The sequence below is a fragment of the Crassostrea angulata genome, chromosome 9, assembly GCF_025612915.1.
Source record: "Crassostrea angulata isolate pt1a10 chromosome 9, ASM2561291v2, whole genome shotgun sequence".
Lineage (NCBI taxonomy): Eukaryota > Metazoa > Mollusca > Bivalvia > Ostreida > Ostreidae > Magallana > Magallana angulata.
The window spans coordinates 15,049,795-15,070,957 of NC_069119.1; the positions used below are offsets into that span (position 1 = coordinate 15,049,795).

Sequence of the window (21,163 nt, forward strand, 5' to 3'; positions counted from 1 at the left end):
GAAACGGATGTGCTCGAAAGTTTTAAACCAGTCAGACAGAAGTGTACATAAACATAAATATTCCATGACCGTTTAATCCAATATCTTTTCTAAATTCTAAAATAAAATATTATGAATTGTAGCAAAACATTCAGTGAAAAAAAACTAAACAAATCTAAAAAAAAAAAAAAAAAAAAGTATCGGTCTAAATGATACCACCCTACCCTATATAATCAATTGAACCCTGCCATTAGACCAGAAACTCTGACCCAGGGGCCGTGGAATGATGCCCCTTCCTCATTATAGCTATGTACTTAATTCATCAGATGTATACCTAGAAGCAGAGGAAGAGATTTTCGAAGAATTACTGTATACATTTAGAGCCCAACGCTAACAACAATACCCCCTACCCAGGGGCCATGAACTTCACAGTTTTGAAAGAGGCATTCTTCCGCATCATAACTATGTAATTATTGTTCATTTGCTTAATATTCAGGAGTAAAGGAGAAGATTGTCAAAGAATTGATACATTTTTTCTAAACAATCACTAGAGCCCCGCTCTAACACTAAGATCCCTGATCCGGGGGGTAATGAAATTTGCAATTTTAAAAGACGCATTCTTCCTCATCATAACTATGTACTTAGTTTATGGGCTTTATACCCAGAAGCAGAGGGGAAGATTTTCAAAAATTAAATTATTTCAGTATATAATTTAGAACCCAACCCTAACATCAAAGTCAGATGTTGTCTGATGCTGTCTTATTACGTTTGTTACGTCACGTAATAGCGAGTCATTGGTGACATCGCTGCTTTCTACTCAAAATCAATAACCAAACTTCGACGATGGAGAAATTGACAAGTTGTGAAAATTTACAGTGATATTCTTTACAGATGAGAAGTTCGAGAACTAAGAATGAAATGTTAAATTTAGTAATGTGTAATGAGTTATTTTATTAGGCAATAATAAACAACTCAGGTGGGTCTGCTTATTTAATATTTACCATTTTTAAAACTATCTAACCTTAGCCTATCACAGTATCGGACTTTGATATGTCAAACCATCGGGGTTTTGCGCAGACTATCAGACTTTGCATTGGCGCGAGCATCAGACTTTAAAGCCCCATCACACTTTCTTTAATTTAAGACAACATTGATACGCCGTATATGGTGTGGCGTTTTCAGGCCACAAAATGCGTCATATAATTGCATAATAAAAGCTTTGCCAGCCAGAATAGCAATTAACAATTTAGATGATTTGTCCACTCTTGCATTTAAAGTGGGTTTTTTTTAATTCCGATGCTCTGCAACAGAGACTTTAAAGGGATGGGTTTTTTCTGGAGTATTTTGACAGTCTTATTCTGCCTATCAATCGCATCCCCCAACCCTTAATGAAACTGTGGTAGTGCTTATAATTTTTTGATCGCTAATATGACCCATAAATATGTACAAATTTCGAGAAAATTAGTGATATAATGTGAACACTATTGTGTGTTCCGGATCTACCAGCAAGTAAAAAAAAAAGTAACCTTTCAGTGCACATCATTCGTAGTTTGAAATTATTCTTGCAATGCCAATACTAAAAATATTAAGAATTTTTCGAACTTTGAAGAACTTTAAAAGAAACAACCCAGTGGAAAACCTCATCAATAAAAATACAGTTTCAGCATTTAAGAACAGCCTCAAAAATATTAATAGTAAAAAACTGTATATGCATAAATTATTTAACCATGGCAAAAGATTAGAAAATATTTGGCATTGTCAGTTGAGAAATAACAGTAGTAACTTAAATGCTGACCTTTATTCACACCACCTTATTGCTTCTCCACTATGTCAGAAGTGCTTCCTTGAAGTGGAAGACTCTAAACATTATTTCTTACACTGTCCATCATATGCCTCCCAAAGAAAATCTCTATTTGATTATATGAACGACAATTCCATACCAATCACAATTAAGAATCTACTTTTTGGAAGTGATAAACTAACATTTCAAAATAACCTACTATTATTTGATAAAATTCATTTTTACATAAAAAGTACAAACAGATTTAAGTAAATGCATAGGTAAAAATGTACACATTGTATAAAAAATGTATCTGTATCAAAATGGGTACCACTGACTTTCCTTACACTCCTTTCTTTTCATTTTTTATTATTTGCTTATTTGTTCTCCCCCTCCCCCTCCCACCCCATCCCCCCAAACTTTCCATTTTTTCTACTCTGTTATTAATTTTTGTTTTGTTTTTATTACATGTTTTTTCTTTTCTTTCTGATTTTTTCCCTACATTACATATACTTTTTTATTTCCAACCTTAGCAATTAACCATTATTTTTTTATTTTTTTATTTTCATTTTCCTATCATGAGCTATTTGTTTTGTTTATTTTTTTGCACTGTACCTCCTTCCAATCCTATTTACAATATTAATCTATTATACAAAATTCCATGGCAATATATATGTATATATATATATTATATATAATTATATAATTACTCATATTATACCTTGACTACAGGAGAGAACATAAATAGGCATTGTGCCTGCTGTTCAATCCAATTCAATGTATTTATATACTTGAATAAAATACTTATTAAATTAAATTAAAAATACTGCCCTGAAACTTTATCCAAGCAAATTATAATCTGAAGTACAGTGCTGCCATCCTGAAAGTTGAAAAGGATATGATAGGATACATGATACGGGATGCATGATAAAAATAATGATATCAAACTGTAACCTATCCTATCCTATTCTGCATCCTGTAGCCAATCAAATCCGATTATAAATTTCAGAGTGGTTTTGCGAAACGAAAATTAATTACGAAATTGACGCGCACTACATTTTTTGTCAATTCGTAAACAGCGTGAAATTAAGGTCAAACTTTAGCCTGCACAATGCAGCGTAAAATTAAAACATGAATGAAGTGTTTTTGCTTTATTTCAAGACTATAAAAGTATAAAAACAGAAGTATTCAGACTGCGAACAAAGTGACATAGAAGTAGACATGTTTCCTAAGAAGAAACGAATGTTGTTTGTGTGTACTTATGACGTTCCATGTAATAACAGTACCGATCAGACCCAACCTAACACCAGAGTAAACCGCAACTAAACCTCGGGTTTACTTTTTGGGTTTACTTGGGGTTTACTCTGGGTTTACTTTTTGAAAATTTGGGTCCACTCGGGGTTTACTTTGGGTTCACTCGGGGTTTACTTTGGTTTTACTTTGAAATGGCTTTTGAGGTCCACTGTATGCACTGAAGTGTGAGGCAGACTAGTATTTTATCTTTACATCCTACTGCCTGTAATTCCCACCCTTTGTATATTCCGAATACACAGTAAGAGTCTGCTTTCAGGAGTATACTTCTGACTGGGTTTACTCTCTGTGTCCACTCTGGGTTTACTTTGGGTTTACTCTGGGTTACTCTGGGTACACTCTAGTAATCCCAGAAAGTAAACCCAGGGTTTAGTTGGGGTTTACTTTATGTTAGGTTGGGTCTGATCGGTACTGCTCTTCGATGTCCGATCACAAGCAGGTATTAGACCCGGAAATAAATTGAACAGATCAATTAAAGAAATGTAAGCTAACTATAAATGCGTAAGAATTTATATTTTATAATAAGATTCAAATCATTTAGCAACAAATGGGATATTTCAATTTGTAAAGTATTGCTTCCCGAATCGTGTTTACATTTATCGGCGACTGAATCAGCCGATTGCCGAGATTCTCCCTATAATGATAATACCCTATAATGATCCTGATGTGTTGCTGTCTTCCGGTCTGTTTGTCAAGCCTTCAACACACAAAACTCTTCAAACACATTTTTTAATCATGTTGCCGTTTTAAATTATTTAATCCTTTAAGGCAAAATAAACCATTATGAGTAAAAAAAAAACACCACATATTTCAATTTAGGGATTATAACGCTTTGTCTCAGTATATAATAAGGAACAAAATGACTGTGACAAATGAGTAGCTCATTAGGTCTCCCCTGTGATTTGTCCTTCATTTAAAAAGAAGTATATTACTGATGGATGCAACTCCAATCGAATTTGTTGTCATATGTGTACATGCATTGGTACACTGTACTTATCATTTACTTACCATTTTCTTGAAATACTCTACGACATCTATGACATTTTGCCAAATTAATATGCATATTTCCCGAACTTTGGAGCAAGGACTTTGAATGAGTGTAGAATTATGTGATTACAGAAATAGAGATCAGGTCAAAAATTCGAGCAGTATGGGCTTTTCAAACATCGATGAAAAATTCATCCATCAAACAGGAACACAATAACCGAATACTGCAATGATTACTTTTTAATACATTGAATGTTTATATCTAATGTATGCACAAGCTATTTATTTCTCTATTGTCATGCCATGTCAAGATATTCACACATTGTAAAAATGCTTATGATCAGCGAGGTCACATAATGGTCATTTTTGCTTTTGTGGCAAATCCTTATTTGTTGGGGATGTTAATTTCTTATACATCGTTGATTATGCTTCAGCCACAGTAAAAACCAGTCAATTAATACAGAATGTAAAAAAAAAAAAGTTTTATGTATCTATATAGAAAAAATATCAAAATTTAGAGGATAAAATATAATTTTTTTCTTTAATAAATAATGATGTTTGGTTTAAGGGTGTTTTTTACTCAGGGTATGAGTTCTCAAATTCGGATTTTTATAAATTCAATGTAACGAGTAAAAAAGTGCTTATGAAATGAACTATTATTGACAAAACATTCAATATTTTTACTTTATTATGGAATTAAGCTCCAGCAAAGTTAGACTTTTGGTCAAACAGAGGAAATTCGGACCTAATTTTGGCAGTACTCTAATATTCAAATTTAAGATTTTATATTTTAGTCTATATAATTTTTTTAATTTTCTGTTGGGTTAACCTCACTTATTCATTAAAATAATCGTATGGCATGAATTGCAAAGCTATTGAAAAATGCTTAAAAACATAAAAGACACCATATCTCAAAATTATGATCATTGACCTCATCTAAATTTTATGCCACCAGAATAAGGTCAATATAAGTAGTTCAATACTACAAGTGTTTTTGTATTATCATCATTCAATTTTTGCAAAATTAGATCAAAAATTTGTAGGGATTTGAAAACTGATAGAGAAAATTCGGACTGGAATATCTTTTAAAATTGTCACTGAATCTTAATGCTTTTTACCTATTTAGTGCCACTACCATTCGTAAATTGTATTGCACTTTTTTAAAGTGTTTTATTATTTGTAATATATTTACAATGAAGAAATTTCAATTGTAGTGTCAAATTTTATGATATTTTTCTTGATTTTTGAAAAACTATTCAATAGCCATTAACTAAAAAAGTAGGGCACTGACCTACTTTTTTGAAAGTAAAACAATAACTATAATCAAAGGTCTATAGTATACAATAGATGGTTTTTCATTATCATCAGTGGACTTTTTTTTCATTCTGAGTAAACGTCATCCTTGACAAATCTTCTCTGAATTTGTAGGTAGATCCGATGACTATTTTGTTGATTACCCAGCCCCGTTAACCGATTAAGACATAATTGAAGCTCATACTTACGATTTGCTTGTCAAAGTTAAAGAGACAATAACACATCTTAGTTGTAATTTTTTCTCATTTAATAAAAAATGACGCAAATATATAGAATATTATATGAAACATTGAAATTGGCTAAAAAGATCTACAGACAGTTAAATAGAAATTAAATAACAGATAATAATCAAAGTACTGAAAGTACTGAAAAGCGCTAACCTAGCTTGGTTCTAAGAAAATTTACTGTGTGCAAGCGTAGGCGGAAATGACCCTTATTGAAATTTTGGTTTATGTTTAATAAATATCAATTTAAAGTATCGAAGGCCAGATTTCTTTAAATATATGTTACTTTCTGAAAATGATGTGATGAAAAGCTGAACACGACTTGTATATGGATACTTGCCTGAAAAAAGATATGTTAAAATCACGAATTATACCTTTGGAACAGTAATTTATCACAGTTTTTGACATTTTCTTGCAAAGAATCGATTATATTTTTCTATATTTTAGCTTCTGAATACGCACTATATTTTTTCATCACTGCGTAGCATCCCGTGCTGATGTACGTAAGCCCCGCAAACCAATCGTATCTACTCGGCCATTTCCGTCACCCAGTTATTCCTTGCACCGGAAGTAGAAGTCTAACGACAATAAAGCGCTGAGTGCTTAGCGCTTTAAAAAAGGGGGTCTTCAAGTCACAAAAGTACTATACCTAGTATACATGCTAAAAACTACAAAAAACGAAATACAATGAAATCAAAATTAGTGCATAAAAAGGTTACCAACCGGAAGTCATCGTAAAAATTCAACATGTAAATTAAAATTTTTAAGTATCTAAGAATGAATAACACTAACATTTGGGCTTAAACATAAATTGCCTTGTTTAGAAATAAAGCCTATTTTACATAAAGTCTTTGTGTACACATATACAGGCTAGTATGACTGCGTGCTTGAATACATTGGTAATGTTTGTAAGCAGCTTCCTTGCTCAGAAGTAAAGATGTTCTAACTTAGGAATTTATAATGATTAAGTTTTACAATGTTGGCTCTAAATCGTACATAATAATCCTTTATCAGTATTAATTATGAATTTCGAGCATGAAAACTCATTGGATTATGTTTAATTTAATGCATTCTTTACCAATCACTGATAATAAGGAATTGCATCACGCTAAGCCCGATTTTTACAAAATATCTTTAACTGTAACAAATTGTTTGTCTCTAAATGCTGTTTTGAAATAAGTCGATATATTTATACCGTACACAAAAACGTGAGAGAGAGAGAGAGAGAAAGAGAGAGAGAGAATGTTTTCCCTTTACTAAAATGTCTTAGATGCAATTTTCAATCTTTGTTAGTTAATATTATGTACTTATAATAAAATGTTAGTGGTTGTGATGCAGTAGGAAAGTTTTATAGCGGCACTGCCTTCCTGACTTCCTAACCTGAATTCTAACATTCTAGGGCTTGTTAATCCATAAAAAAAGAGACAGAAAGATTTTATTGTAGGTAGTATAACATTAATTTGCCATAACTACATATGTGGACCAAGAAAAAAAATACTGTGGTTTCATCAATATTCGTTGAATACCAATTTTCGTTGATTTCGTTGTTAAATTTATCTTTGAAATTAAATATTCATTGAACTGCAATTTTCACTAATATTTTGTATTGATAGGGTTATTGGCCACGAATTACGTAATCTATCCTTGAATCTGTGATTTTCAGTTTATCCACGAAAATTGATACCCTTGAATATTAATGAAACCACAGTAATAACTTGATTTAATCATCTCAAATATAATATGATTTCTCATTTCGATTTTTCATATTACCGACGATTTTGTTGTTGTTAAGCCTAATGTATTTATGCAGATAAAAATGATAGAATATCATGAAATAAAAATTATTATTTAATATCATAATAATTTTACATTAATACAATTTTAAAAAGGCGTGAATCTTTGGTTGTACAGATGAATTGCGTTAGGGATATAATGATATCAAACAATAATGATTTAAACAATAAAATGCTTTCTTTGGTGATTCATTCGGGATATGAAAGTAGCAACATTGCAGAAAAATACATAACCCGCGTTAGCGGATTCTGTAAAGGTTTCTGGAATGATCGATACCTTCATAACCCGCATGAATCATCAAAGAAAGCATTTTATTATTTATGTTAACATCTTTTTTTTATCAAATTAATAAATTGATTATAAAAAGTTAATAAATTTTACTAAATTACGGTTAATATACATAAGTACATTAGCTAAAAGAAACAGCCAAATCGTCTCCTGTGAGTCTGACATCATCATGATTATTTCGTGCAGTCCGTGATTTTTCTAAGGTAGTTGTAGGTCTCCACCAATCGATAAACAGGACGTGTCAATTTCAGTCCTGTCACTTTCTTGTCAGTTCCAGCCGCTGTAAATTTCGTCCAATCGAAAAAAGGGACGATTTCAGTCTGGCTGTTTCTATAGAGCTATGAATTAACTATTCTGTAAGTTTCCGTAAGAAATAGAGGGAATAACTTTTGGTAGATGTAAATATAACAGAATAAAAACATAAAATATAAAAATATATATTAATAACGGGGCATTCAATGGTGTTATTCTAAAATATTATATCAATGTCAATATTTGCAAAAGTAAAGAAACAACACTTCTTGTATTAAAGCATTTGCTTTTATAAACACTGATGCACATGAGATGATGTTCAAATATCAATCGAAACACTTACAACACAATTTAAGACCTCACGAAGCTGTTTAAAAATATGATTTTCTGTATCCTACAATGTCTGATAATTGCTTAATTTGTATTGCAGAACGTTCTAAATATATTATGATCTTATGTTTAAATTTAACCTTAAGATTGAATATTAAACCGCATTGATTTTTTGTTTGCTTTACATATAAAATCAGTTATTAGCTAGGTATTTTCAGCTTGGTTTTCTTCTTTATAATCTTAAAGACTCATATTCTGATTGGTTATGCCCCGTTGCAACTTCTTCGTATGTACAAGTGTCCCTAAAAAAGTATTATGAGATTTACTCCAAGCAAAATTTGATACAAAAATGCATGTAATATGATTTCCTTCCCTCAATATTTTTCTTTCAATCTTTTATCCCACTCTCCCTATGACTATTTCTCTTACATGTTTTCCTCCTGTTGAAATAATTGATTTTCATACATTTCTTGTCTCTCGGCTGCAATATTTAACTCCTGTGCCTCATAATGTTTCCTACAAGGAAACAACATAGCTCATGAACAAAGTAAATTCAAAAGATTGTTTTAAAGGTGCAAATACAATTTTTTACACTAGTCTGTATAGGACTGCAATGTACAAGAATTAAAATAAAAAAAAACTTACTTAATTTTATCCACAGATTTGATTTCTTTTCCGGTACCAGCTAAAACGTTGATTTGTATTGTGTACATAAATAAGTAAACAAAACAAAAAATATTAATATCTAAAAATCAATGGTATTTATAAACAAAACCTTGCAAAAGTTATATTTGGTACACTTATTACCTTTCTTCGAAGGCGGTGGTTTTTCTTTCTTTTTAGGCGAACAACTTCCAAATGATTTTTCGACATATCTGTTATCTGGACTTAATTGACAAAACGATCGATATTTTAAAAATTTGCATAAACTCAGGATAAATCGATACACATTTTAACATTTCAAACAAAATTATGGAACTGATGAGGAAATATGATAGCATTAAATAATTATACACATATACATGTACATGTAATAGCTTATAATGATTCGTTTTACATCAAATGCATATATATATATATATATATATATATATATATATATATATATATATATATATATATATATATATATATATATATATATATATATATATATATATATATGACTTACATATTAATTGCTTCTGATGCAGGTAATGCTGGTAAAATATAGTAGAAAATGATGTAGATTTATTATTAAAATTCTCTTTGATATGGCTTTCAAATACCAAAACATTACATCATAGGATTTTAATTTTTACTAGTCGAGATTTTACATTATTATTAGTTATATCTACGTTGCATCAAATTGTTTTTATACTTTTAAAAATAAATCTAATTGTTAGCAATAAATTTTTCCAACACATTATGATATTTGATTTATACTTAATGGTGATCAAAATCACAAAAATGATTTCAGTTACATGTACGTTTAAAATTTGCGCTAGATTGTTGACAACAATCTATTCTATTAGATTTTTGTTTCATACTTCAATCTATAACCTGCAAGTGTGACTTCTATATGTTATAAATACACCAATGTTCTAGAGAGAGAGAACTAAGAAATAGGAATGATTACTTTAAATATGCTGATGTTAAGGTGTTCTGAACAACGCATGAGGCAAAACAAATACTCGTTAATTTGATACTGCTATCATTGTTTTCTGCTGTCAAATAATGATTTATGAAATTCTCTGTAAACATTTTGACAACTGCAATACTTTAAACTTTGCTTTTTTAGTACCAACATTAAATACTCAAATAACAATAATTCGCTTTGTATACGTGTGTAACACAAAATGGCACTTACCTTTAGTTTTCGCCGCTGCGTCGATCGACATATTCTCTTTACTGAGATAATATTATTTCACAAATAAGAAAAAATATGATGAATTTTATATTATAGTATCGTATTTATTCAATACATAAAAAAGATCAAACGTTTTTCATAAAACTTGTAATTATAAACAGCTAATCTAATATTTTTGAATTATACGTACCGGTCAATTCTTAGCACAAATCCTTTTAAAATAAAAAAAAAATAAAAATAAATAAACCTTAATTTTGAAGAAAAAAAAACCCTTTAATATTTTAAAGATCACGATAAGGAAAAATATCTTATTTTAAAATAAGTCAAAAGTATCAGATATATATGCACACTGAATTTTGCCAATTTTTTAATTTGTACATGTTATATCAACATAGCAATTGCAAATAATATTAACTCAGACTCTTGAATTACAGGTACATGTAATATATTTAAATTGAATTCATGCAAATCAGTTCGAGATATTCTTAAGCATTCTAATGAAGTATATAAAATCTGAAAAATAGTTTATTCTACTGTTTACTTTAAAAATAAATATATATAAAAGGGTAATTTCATGTATACAAAATCAAATAAATCAAGACATTGTTATCTTTAACAATTTCTTAAATTAAAAAAAGATATTCCCAAGAGTAAAAGGAAACAATGAAATACATGCCCCTTACCCTGAAACTTGATCTCTTTTCTTCTGAACAACACTACCAGAAAAAGAAATGTAACTAGAGACGAGCTCGTTGCAAGCAACGATTAGGTCTTCCGTCGTAGCTGCGTCATACTTGTGACGTAATACAAAAATTGATACCTGACCATGGTGCAATATTAGATGTGTAAACACTGTGTAAAAGAAACAAAGTACATGTATATAAGCAAATACAGATCTTTAAAAGTTGTCTGAAGTTTGATTCGCCGCATGTTGTTTTTTTGCATGTGCATTTTATTTTGAGAAACTTATCTAATCATCATAATTGACTCAATATACACAGAATATGGACGACGATTATAATCAGACAGTGGGTATGCCCGGTATGAACGTAAAAAGACCAAACATTTTACTCGCATTTTTTATCGAAAGCAAGGGCCAATGAATCTTTTAGAATGTATGCGGAGATCCTCGAAATTTTACAGGGGGTTCTGAAGAATAATTTTGTTTTTGAGGGGGGAGGGGAGGGGGCATGCGCGGATAAGAAAAATTTTCCTGGGGTGGGGGTTGAGTGTCTGACGGTTATTTGAGTTTGCCTGGGGATGTCCGAGGCATATTTTTGTAATTTTATATTGTACATGTAATGGAAAGAAATTTTGCGGGGGTTGGGGTGGGGTCTGGAACCCTCACCCTACTCTTCTAGATTCGCGCATGGGGAAGACCGATGCCGGTAATTTAACGGTAATTTTAACCCTTTTTATTTAATTAATCATTTTCAAAATTATCGGAATTCCAATATTACCTTTAAACGCAGTTAAAACTTAAAATACGAACCATTTAGTCTCGGTGAGTATTCGGCCAACATGCGTCCGCGTACGAAAGAAATGGCAACATTCAAGAAATTTGGATGGACGATCTGGGTCCTAGGTCGTCCATCCGATTCTTTTTCAGACTAAGAGCTACAGAACTGCACTTAGAGAATGTCAAACTGATTATGTCAATTTATTTTGTCTCAAAGAATCAGTTTTTTTAATCAATAAAGATTTACCTTAAAAAAAAGAAATCGGGCACAATTTTCAATGTTAGCATTTTACAATTTAAAGGTCTAATAAAATTTTGAATGAAGTTTCAAGATACTACTCTTCGATGTTTTATACGAAATGTTGCATGGAAAAAAGATTTACATCGCATATATATTATAGAACTAATTTCTTCTCTTTTTTATATACATCAAAATAAATCCAAGAAAAAATCTAAATATTTTTTTCCTTTATATGTGTTAATGAAAACGTTGCATGGTCAGCAAGGGCCGGTTCTATGTCGTGCAAGCACCCACTTAATAGATTGTTACACGGATCTACCACGATGACAAATATCGAAAAGGCAATATTGTGGGTGAAGGATGAAAGTGTAGTTTGTTTTTTAGGTTTATTTTTGATAATTATATTTATCTGGATCAATTTCCGTTATGAAGTCAAGCATATATTTTCATATTATTCTTGACTTAAAACATGTTGGAAAAAAGAAATATTGTATCAAGCAGTTAGTTATTATGCGCAGATCATGCATTCCTCTATGGTTTTAACAATTGCATGTATCAGTTACTACACGTTTTTGCTTACGGAGAAGTAAATTTCCAAAGAGATGATATAGTTATCAGTTAAGTTCCAGATTGTCTTCTGCACATGCAAGCACGTGTGTAATCCTGATTTAAAAATAGGTATAATGGCCGGGGGGGGGGGGGGGTCATCGCAACAAAATTGTGTATTAGCGTACTAGAGTGTACATTGTTAATTAATGATTGATGTTGAATTGTTATTAACAAACAAAATCATAAATTTATAATAACATACACTAAAATGCCAGGGAGTTCTGCTGGACGCGATTTCATTTGTCTTCAATTAATAGGGTGTAAGGATGCCCGCCTACTTAATACATATGCTCACGCGTCAACCGATTAAAAATGACTGTATTTTGGATTTATAAATCGTTCTAAAACATTCGATCTGATATTTCGTTGTTAACAATTCAAAACTTTGAACGATTAAATTTGTTTTTATACCTACCCCGACCCTCACGGAAAAATCCATTCAGATCAATGGAAATTTCATTTACAAGACTCCACGCCAGAATCAGAATGTCTCATTCATTAATTTTTTCGTAGTTAAAGTGGACGAGTCCAAAATAGGAATAGAATAGGAATAGGAATACCATGTGAACATATGCCGTGAATGCAGTTTACATTGCGTCTATTTTTTTATTTTGAGAGTCCTTTTTATCATGTTTATCATGGCTTGAAAATGACGGAAGGCCCTTGAATGTTGTTATCTTTATGCAGGCACGTAGCATCCTATTTGAAAGGGGGGGGGCAGACTCATCCAAAAAAATCTTGACAAGCAAAAAAAAAAAAAAAAAAAAAAAAAGACTTTCCCAAAATCTTCAAAATCCTAATCCGGAAAAATTAGTTGCTGTGAGAAAAAGTGTGGTGGGGGGGGGGGGGGGCACCCACAAGCTTGAATTAATAATTGTCTGACGATGCATCTTTAATGTGTCAACATTTATATTCATAATTGATGAAAACGTTATATGGGATGTAATAAGCAACAATGAGCAAGAGTGTTCAATTAAAAGGGCTTTTCACATTGCACGTGTGTAATCCTGATTTAAAAATAGATTGCCATATTTGAAAGGTCAAAAAAAAAAGAGGGAGGTGTCATCGCAACAAGATGATACACATTGTCTAAGTAGTACAATGTAAGTAATAGTTGGTGTTGGATTATCATCATTAACAAAGAATCATCAGTTTGGATTAATTAAAACAAATATAAATTCATATAATTGGAATATTTACTGGAGGGACTACGTACAAGTAATTCGCCGAAGTGGGGTACGTGTGACCCGATTTTCGATCAATTGGGCGATTTCATTCATCTGGAAAAGGGTTTCACTCGCGTGTACAAATGAAAATGTACATCAAACAATTGCTAGTCAATTAAGTGTGTATGTTAATTGGATAGATTTCTTCATTCAATCCAAAGTATAATATATGTAGTTATTAGTTGACACCCTCCCAATGGATCTATGCCGATGGATCTATCTGAGATCTCAGCTGTTGCGTGAATGGTAAAGAAAGACTTCGCGCCATAATACGTCTCATTCATAATTTTGGCTCACCGATTAGTGGGCGAGTCCAAGTTAGGCAAGAGCACATGATGTGTAGATGGTCTTACCCACTCTATTTTCTTAACTGGTCATATAATAAATAGAGATATCATGGATCTTTCACTTTTGTCGGAGCATGTAATAAATGGAACCAAAAAATAAAGTAATTCTAATTGAATTAAATTGAAGTTAAAATGTAAATACCCCCTCCCACCTACGGATTAGGATTTTCAAAATTCCCCATTTTTTAAATTCCATATATGCAGCTAAGGTAACTAATAATGCTTCCGATGAAATACTTTGTTCAGTAATGCAAGGTTTTAAGAGAGCAATACTTATTTGTTTAAAAAATAACACCCTAATACTTCGCATTTCATTCACTGTTTGTAGAACAAGCAGAACCAGTATCAGTTCGATCTCTACCGTATGTACATTGTTCGAATTTAATAGCCCTTGCATTGCATTGCTTTGCATGTACAAAATATCTTTTAAAAATTCAACACTGAAAGTGTTTATCTATATGGCTATTAATCTATATGTACATGTACACATAGCGTACACATGTGATTCAAAATACCCCAAACGGAAAAATTCACTTACTGAGTCTACATTTTATAGAATTTGCAAGAAATACATTGCGAGTCTGAATGTTTGTTAATGTGTCAATCTATCAATATACAGTTTGTTAATTATTTTCGATTGCTAAGGCTACATCGTTTTTGATGAACATTGAACAACATTTTTTCCATGCCATTATTTCCACGGAAGATAGCGAGTACAATTATAAAGCACAATTTATTTAATTATCTCTTTAATATTGTGTACTAGTATGTAATAAATAATTTATAAATTGCTGCCGAAGGTTGTTTGGTATTTTCGTTTGTAGATGCATTGCAAGTAAAAAACGTGAAACGCGGGGCAAGTCATAATTAATATCCCTAATAACCGTTACTTAAAAATAGCGGCTTTGGATTCAAATATTATCGTATACGAATATTAAGTTCACTTTTTAAAATCATCTCCACGATGATAATATTATATCCATTGGAAATCAGTATTTTGTTTTGCTTTAAAAGAAATGTTCTATCGGGAGCAATCCCGCGTTCGTTTAAATTGCCAGCGTACATTTGTCATGTCAGTAATACACATTGTGCTTTATATGACGGCCGTGTATACGTACTGTAGAAAAGTTGAGTTTAATTACCATGCATTCGAACCATTTTATTAACACATCTCCCAGTACTGAAACAATTCAAAATGTCTCTGTTACAGTAACACAGTGGGGCGTTAAACATGTGTACGTCCAGCTCTACAAGCATATGCACTGTCGTCAAGGCGACGGCCTGAATACAGCTAGCGACTCTTCTATCGATCGGTTACCTGAGTCTCGTAATGCATCTAAATATAGAAAGGGGCACAGTTATGAAACAAACAACAAAAATAAGGTCAAAGACGTTCATCTTTATGAAATGAATATGTACATATGAATAAAAACATTTGGGAATTTTATGTTGAATTATTTTTGCGCGCTGCATGTAGCAGTTAGTGCATTACAAAAAGCCCTTTCATAACCTCCTAAACGTGAGCACCCCCACAAAAATGGACCGAACTGACAACAATTGTTTCTGCAAATACTGGCTATAAATTACGAAAACATTAAATTGAATACCACGGAAGGATTTAAAATTAATTTCTTTACAACTTTGCTTCAATAATGCATTAGAAATTTTTATTCCTTTACAAGTTATTGACAAGAAACTTTTGACGCATCTAACTCCCTAATTATAGGGGCCAGCCCCTTTTTCTGTATACCGAATGAAAGGTCTTGGTAAGACCAAGATCTTTTAAATTACATGTTATAACAAATTTTTATCAGGTAGAAAACTAACATGGAAAATACGCGAATTTTTTTGAATTTTTTTCGTACCTTTGTTTCAACATCTATACCACCCCTTTTATTTGCATTTAAATAATAAATAAAATATATCTCGCACAAATTCAATGTATTAGCTTCCAAACCAGCCCATCTTTGAGACTCTGCCAGTCATCGTTATAGCTAAACCCCCCTGGACAAAAGAAGTCGTTAAATTTTACTAAAAGGGGAATAACTCAAAACCGGATGGGGATTTTCCTCAACTAAAATATGCAACGACAACATCACGCGGCATGTTATCAGTCCTGAAAATTTCAAAACAAACGGTGAACAAACGAGCGAGATATTAAGGATCAAAGTTGGCGTCTAGAAGAAAAAAAAAAATAATAAGAAATTTGAAAATTTTTCAGAATAATAGTAAGGTCTTCCGTTGGAAACGGAAGACCTTAATAACGACGATGGAAACCAATATAACAGACACCACAGCTACGCCAGCTGTGCCACAGTCAGGTTCCAAACGTTTTTGTAGTTGAACATCTTTAAAACCTGTTGAACAGGGTCAAGGAAAACATTATCAACAATACGTTTTGCTATGGGCAATCATGTTCAGGCAATATACAACATGTTTCTTTTATTTAAAATGATATTTTATAAATCATTTATTCGACCAATGTGTCATTTAATCCTCGTCGACCCATATACCAAAACTGTCATCTTAAAATCAGTTGCATCAAACCATTGTACGTTGTGATAACAAATATTTAATAAAATAAAAAAAAATGCAACAAAAAATAGTGCGTGGCTGTATCTTTTATTGGTAGAGCTAGTATTTTTAAAAGACAAAAACACATAAAACTCTAGGGGAAAAATTTGATTACCTTCTTTGATTTCATTCGTTAATGTCTCCCCACTTATTGAAATGTTTGTTGTTGCATGTGCCAGACCCAATCCACACCTGGAGTAGCGAGATATTTCACACAGAAAGAATATGTCCCTGTCTAATACTGTGACATGGTACTTTATTCTACTGAAAATTGTTGTTTCTCCGCTGGAATTCGATACCACTTCTACTTTCTTTTCTTGTGGATTAATCTTTGTCCATGTCTCATTGACTTGTCTTTTAAAACACCAGTTCATTTTGTTCTAGGAGAAAACAAACGGTTATAAATTTGATAATAGATGTTCATTGAAAGTGAACTTCTTTAAGTACGTATCAGGAGTCCAATCAAAAGATTTTCTTCGTTACTGTTATCTTGAATATTTTACTTTATTACAACTTTCTATAACACATAAGGAAAACCGGTTATTGAATATTAATAGCTTTTCTTCAAAATTTAGAATTTATATCGAACTAATTTGAGCAGTTAATATTTGGACACATTTTTTATTAAAGGTTAAGAATTATCTGTAGTTCACAAATATCATTTTTTAAATGGCGCACATGTGTTGTTAATTTGATGTTGCTAATTTCTTGGTAATTGGATGTTATTACTTCTGTTTAGAAACAATGTTTTATAGCAGTTTATTAACGCATCGGCACAACTTAGTTTCAACCTTAGTGCAAACAATATTTTGTATAAATTTAAACAGTTTTTTCTTTTAAACATTTTTCTAGTATCAAAACAACTGCGAATGTAAATTAAAAAACCCATTGAAGTTTATCCCAAAAAGAAATTAAAAGAATTCAGAGATTTCACGGATTTCGAGAAGCCATTGTTCAAATATATTTGTTTTATATTCATGATTAGAATAAGTAAGGAGTTTTGGACCTAAAATGAAAAAACCGTAATTGGCATATTTTACTAAATCTTTAAAGTACACTCATTGAGTAATGTACAATCATTAAGACATTGAATAAAAAAACGTCATATATTTACCTTTGATGATTCTTGCTGGAAAAGGGTTGAGGCTGTACAGAGAAGATAGATGGTTTTTCCAGCTCCGTTTAATTTAATAAGATTTTTGTTAAGGACAGATTCTCTATCATGAATGACAATTGGCGAAACTCTCCATTTATCTGATAAAACAAAGAACAAAAAATGAACATATTGTAATTGTTTTCATTTACAACATTAGACAAAACACCCATACACGTTGATTTCTTTTGAATGGCAGCTACACATATATATCTCGGAAACATTGATGTATATTAATTCTTATCTTTTAGTTTTTGCTAATTAGAATAATACTTATATATTCATCAATCTTATAAAACAAAGAACAAGAACAAGACAACACACACAATTTATTTTTTATGGTAGTTTCATACAAGTTTTAGAAGCATTCTTAATGAAGACCTTTATTTTTTTTCAAAAAAGAATATTACTTGTAAATTTTTCCCTACACCTAAATTAAACTTGTCGTATATAAAACTTGAATTGAATCATAATGATTGCACATAAATATGAATCATTGACCTTTATTGGTATTAGCCGTTGGTATGCTTAGCGTCAGGTTGATACCCTTTGTTCCACACGTACCACCGTGCCCAGACTCACACATTAGATCTACATCAGTGTCATTTTGTAAGATGTGATAAAATATGACCGATTTCTGAACAACACTGCACCCATCCTTGCTTCTCGACACTATGCTTGACAGAGGATGATGTTGGAGTGACAGCTTTTGTAATTTGCCCGATTCGTTTTTGCACCATCGTATATTCTGCAATAAAACTCAATTAAACAAAATACAAATACCTACAAACAATGTGTACTGTTCACCATATTTGAAATAAACTTCTTAATGTATTTTAAATGCACGTTTATATTAAAATCGAAACAGAATTCGGTTTGAAAAGAAATTGATCAATAAATCTTTATATAGAAAGCTTTCATTGTATACATAAAAGGTGGCAAATTATATAGGAATATGAAAATAAAGTTAATAATCTATAAACGATACTGAAACCAATATCCCCATTTTTGTCATAAATCATGAAAGAATTGTCTATATCATTGTAATATTTCCGATGCTTCTCTGGAGTAATTTCTACCAAAATGGTAAATCTTAAAAAGAATTTTTCCTAGAAAATTATACACATACAAATGTAACTAGAAAATAAGAGATGAAACGATACATATCTAAACAGTATCGGGCACTATTGCACTGCTGATGTATTATGCGTGTGGTTTCTCCGACAAAAGGCGAGGTAAATAAAAGCAATTATGATACAGTGGGTGTGTACACAGTTTCCGGTGTCTTTTTATTACACCGTAATCTTTCTCTCAAAATCTTTTAAACAATTGTCCTACATGACTGTATATCCAAAGATAAAATTGGAAAAGCTATCAAGTAAGACACAAGAAATGTTCACTGAACTGGGAATTAAATACTCTTTGTATGATCTTGAAATAAAAGAAATGACAGGTTTAGGACTATGAGGTAAACAACTCCAGTTATATGAGGAGTTAAATTGTACATGAAAGATGTTGATTTAGACATTAAGAGAATTTTGTTTTATTCAGCGAGTTCAATTTGGGTTGAACTTTCTAATCAATGTCAAGCAGTCTAAGAACAACAGATGAACCTAGACTAGTTGGCTAGTGTATGTAAAACATGCGCTCTAAAAATGATGAAAGCGAGGCGATATCCGAGATGGCTTCCACCTTTGTAATTTATCTGAGGTACTCTCTTTTTTAACTGTTATTTTTCCTATACAATATTTAAAAGCTAGCTATCAACGTTAAACATGCACTATGTACATATATATGTACATTTATCTAACTTGAGATTGTTGGCTTTTTAAGCAAACATGCAATATATACATGTGTACCCTTCTTACTTGGTATATTTCACTATTTAATTATTAGTGGGGAGGGGGGTGCTTTCTGATGCTATGTGCAAAATGGTAAGGTCTACCTTTGCAAAAAAGTAGGGGGAGTCCCCCTATCCCCCTCCCCGGTTCCGACGCCTATGCACTCTGTATATGTACATTACATTGGATATTTGGCTAGATGCCTATTTAATATACATGTACGTACCTTACTTGGGATGCCATTGATGCTTTCCACTTCCCCAATACATTGTAACTGTAACACATCATCCTCTTCAAAGTTTATCTTGTCTTTATCCTGGAAGATTTCCTTGGGGACGATGGAAATGATTTCCATTTTTTCAGGGGTTCGCCCTAAGGTTTGTATATAAAATATGAGTAAAAATCTATTTTTTTCATTCTTTTTATCTTGGGCAGTGTGAATATTTAACTCCAGTATTAAAAATGACTGGCGTCAATAAAAAAGAATCGCTGTTTCATAGGGCAACTCACACTTCGAAGGAAACAATTAAATTCGAATAGATTTTATCACAGGGTACACATGTAGCATAAGAAAGGAAAAAGGTATTATTCTCGTTTTGCCTTTAGGATTGACCCCGCAACGGGAAACAACTTTTGCAAAGCGTGGATTTAGTTGTGAGAAACGAATAGTTAAATACAATGGTTTGCCATTGTTGAAAAATTGTATGAGCGGGGTTTTTTTTTGGTTTTTTTTTTGGGGGGGGGGTTGTTTTTTGTTTTTTTTTTGTTTTTTTTTGGGGGGGGGTGTTTTTTTTTCTTTTACATCCACTGAGTATTTACTACTTTATTTCTATAAGCAAACCAATTGTGATTCATAGCCCTATAGAAACTCATAGGGCTTAAATATATGCCATCCAGTTCGTCTAACCAGTCTATCGATCGGTCAAAACCTTCAGAACCTAAGAATTTACGAACTGCACAAAATAATTATTCTGATGCCAAACTGATATCCCCCTTTACGTCTCATGCATAAGTTTAACAATCATGTTTTAAAAAATCAAATTTTCCCTAAATCATTTTAATTTAAATAGATTCATCATTTAGTGTGAAAGGCATTTTAAATATATCACTAACAAAAAGTACACAATTACTGGTGTTAGGTAATTATCTTTTATTGATGCAAAAATTGTAAATGGGCAATCTGACATTAACTAGAAAACTGACCAGTCATGAAGGGCCCCGCTATGACAATTAATATTGAGAAGTAAATAAAACTTTGAATTCCATCCTCTTTATATTAACAATGATGAAAAATAAATGCCCGGCATAAGATGTAAAGAACTGCAATATATATAAGGTGGTAAAAAAAAATGAAAATTATAAGTAACAATGTATTTTTAAAATTTCAAGATAATTCCTGTATCCAAAATCTCTAAATAGTAACCTTGTATCTGCATAAAACAGGGATAACCTCGTGTCTTATAAAAAAAACTAAATTAAATGTGTATTTAAAAAAGATTCAAACATGTGTTTTACAAAATGCAAGCCTTCAGTGAATGCAAATACATTGTATCACCCAGGATTGACCTCAACTTCAAAAAAAACATCAGTTGCAGACAAAGGTGT

The 21,163-nt window shown here is 31.6% G+C and overlaps 1 protein-coding gene across 1 annotated transcript; it reads right to left on the reverse strand.

The window, feature by feature from the left end:
- Positions 1-9,789: 9,789 nt before the first annotated feature.
- LOC128162142 (uncharacterized) lies at positions 9,790-20,042 on the reverse strand. Its single transcript, XM_052825334.1, has 6 exons — positions 19,785-20,042; positions 18,219-18,465; positions 17,679-17,818; positions 16,680-16,944; positions 16,247-16,347; positions 9,790-9,801 (listed from the first exon to the last, which is right to left on the reverse strand). The coding sequence occupies exons 1-6, from the start codon at positions 19,911-19,913 to the stop codon at positions 9,790-9,792; spliced, it is 894 nt and encodes a 297-aa protein (XP_052681294.1). The 5' UTR covers positions 19,914-20,042.
- Between the last annotated feature and the right edge of the window lie 1,121 nt (positions 20,043-21,163).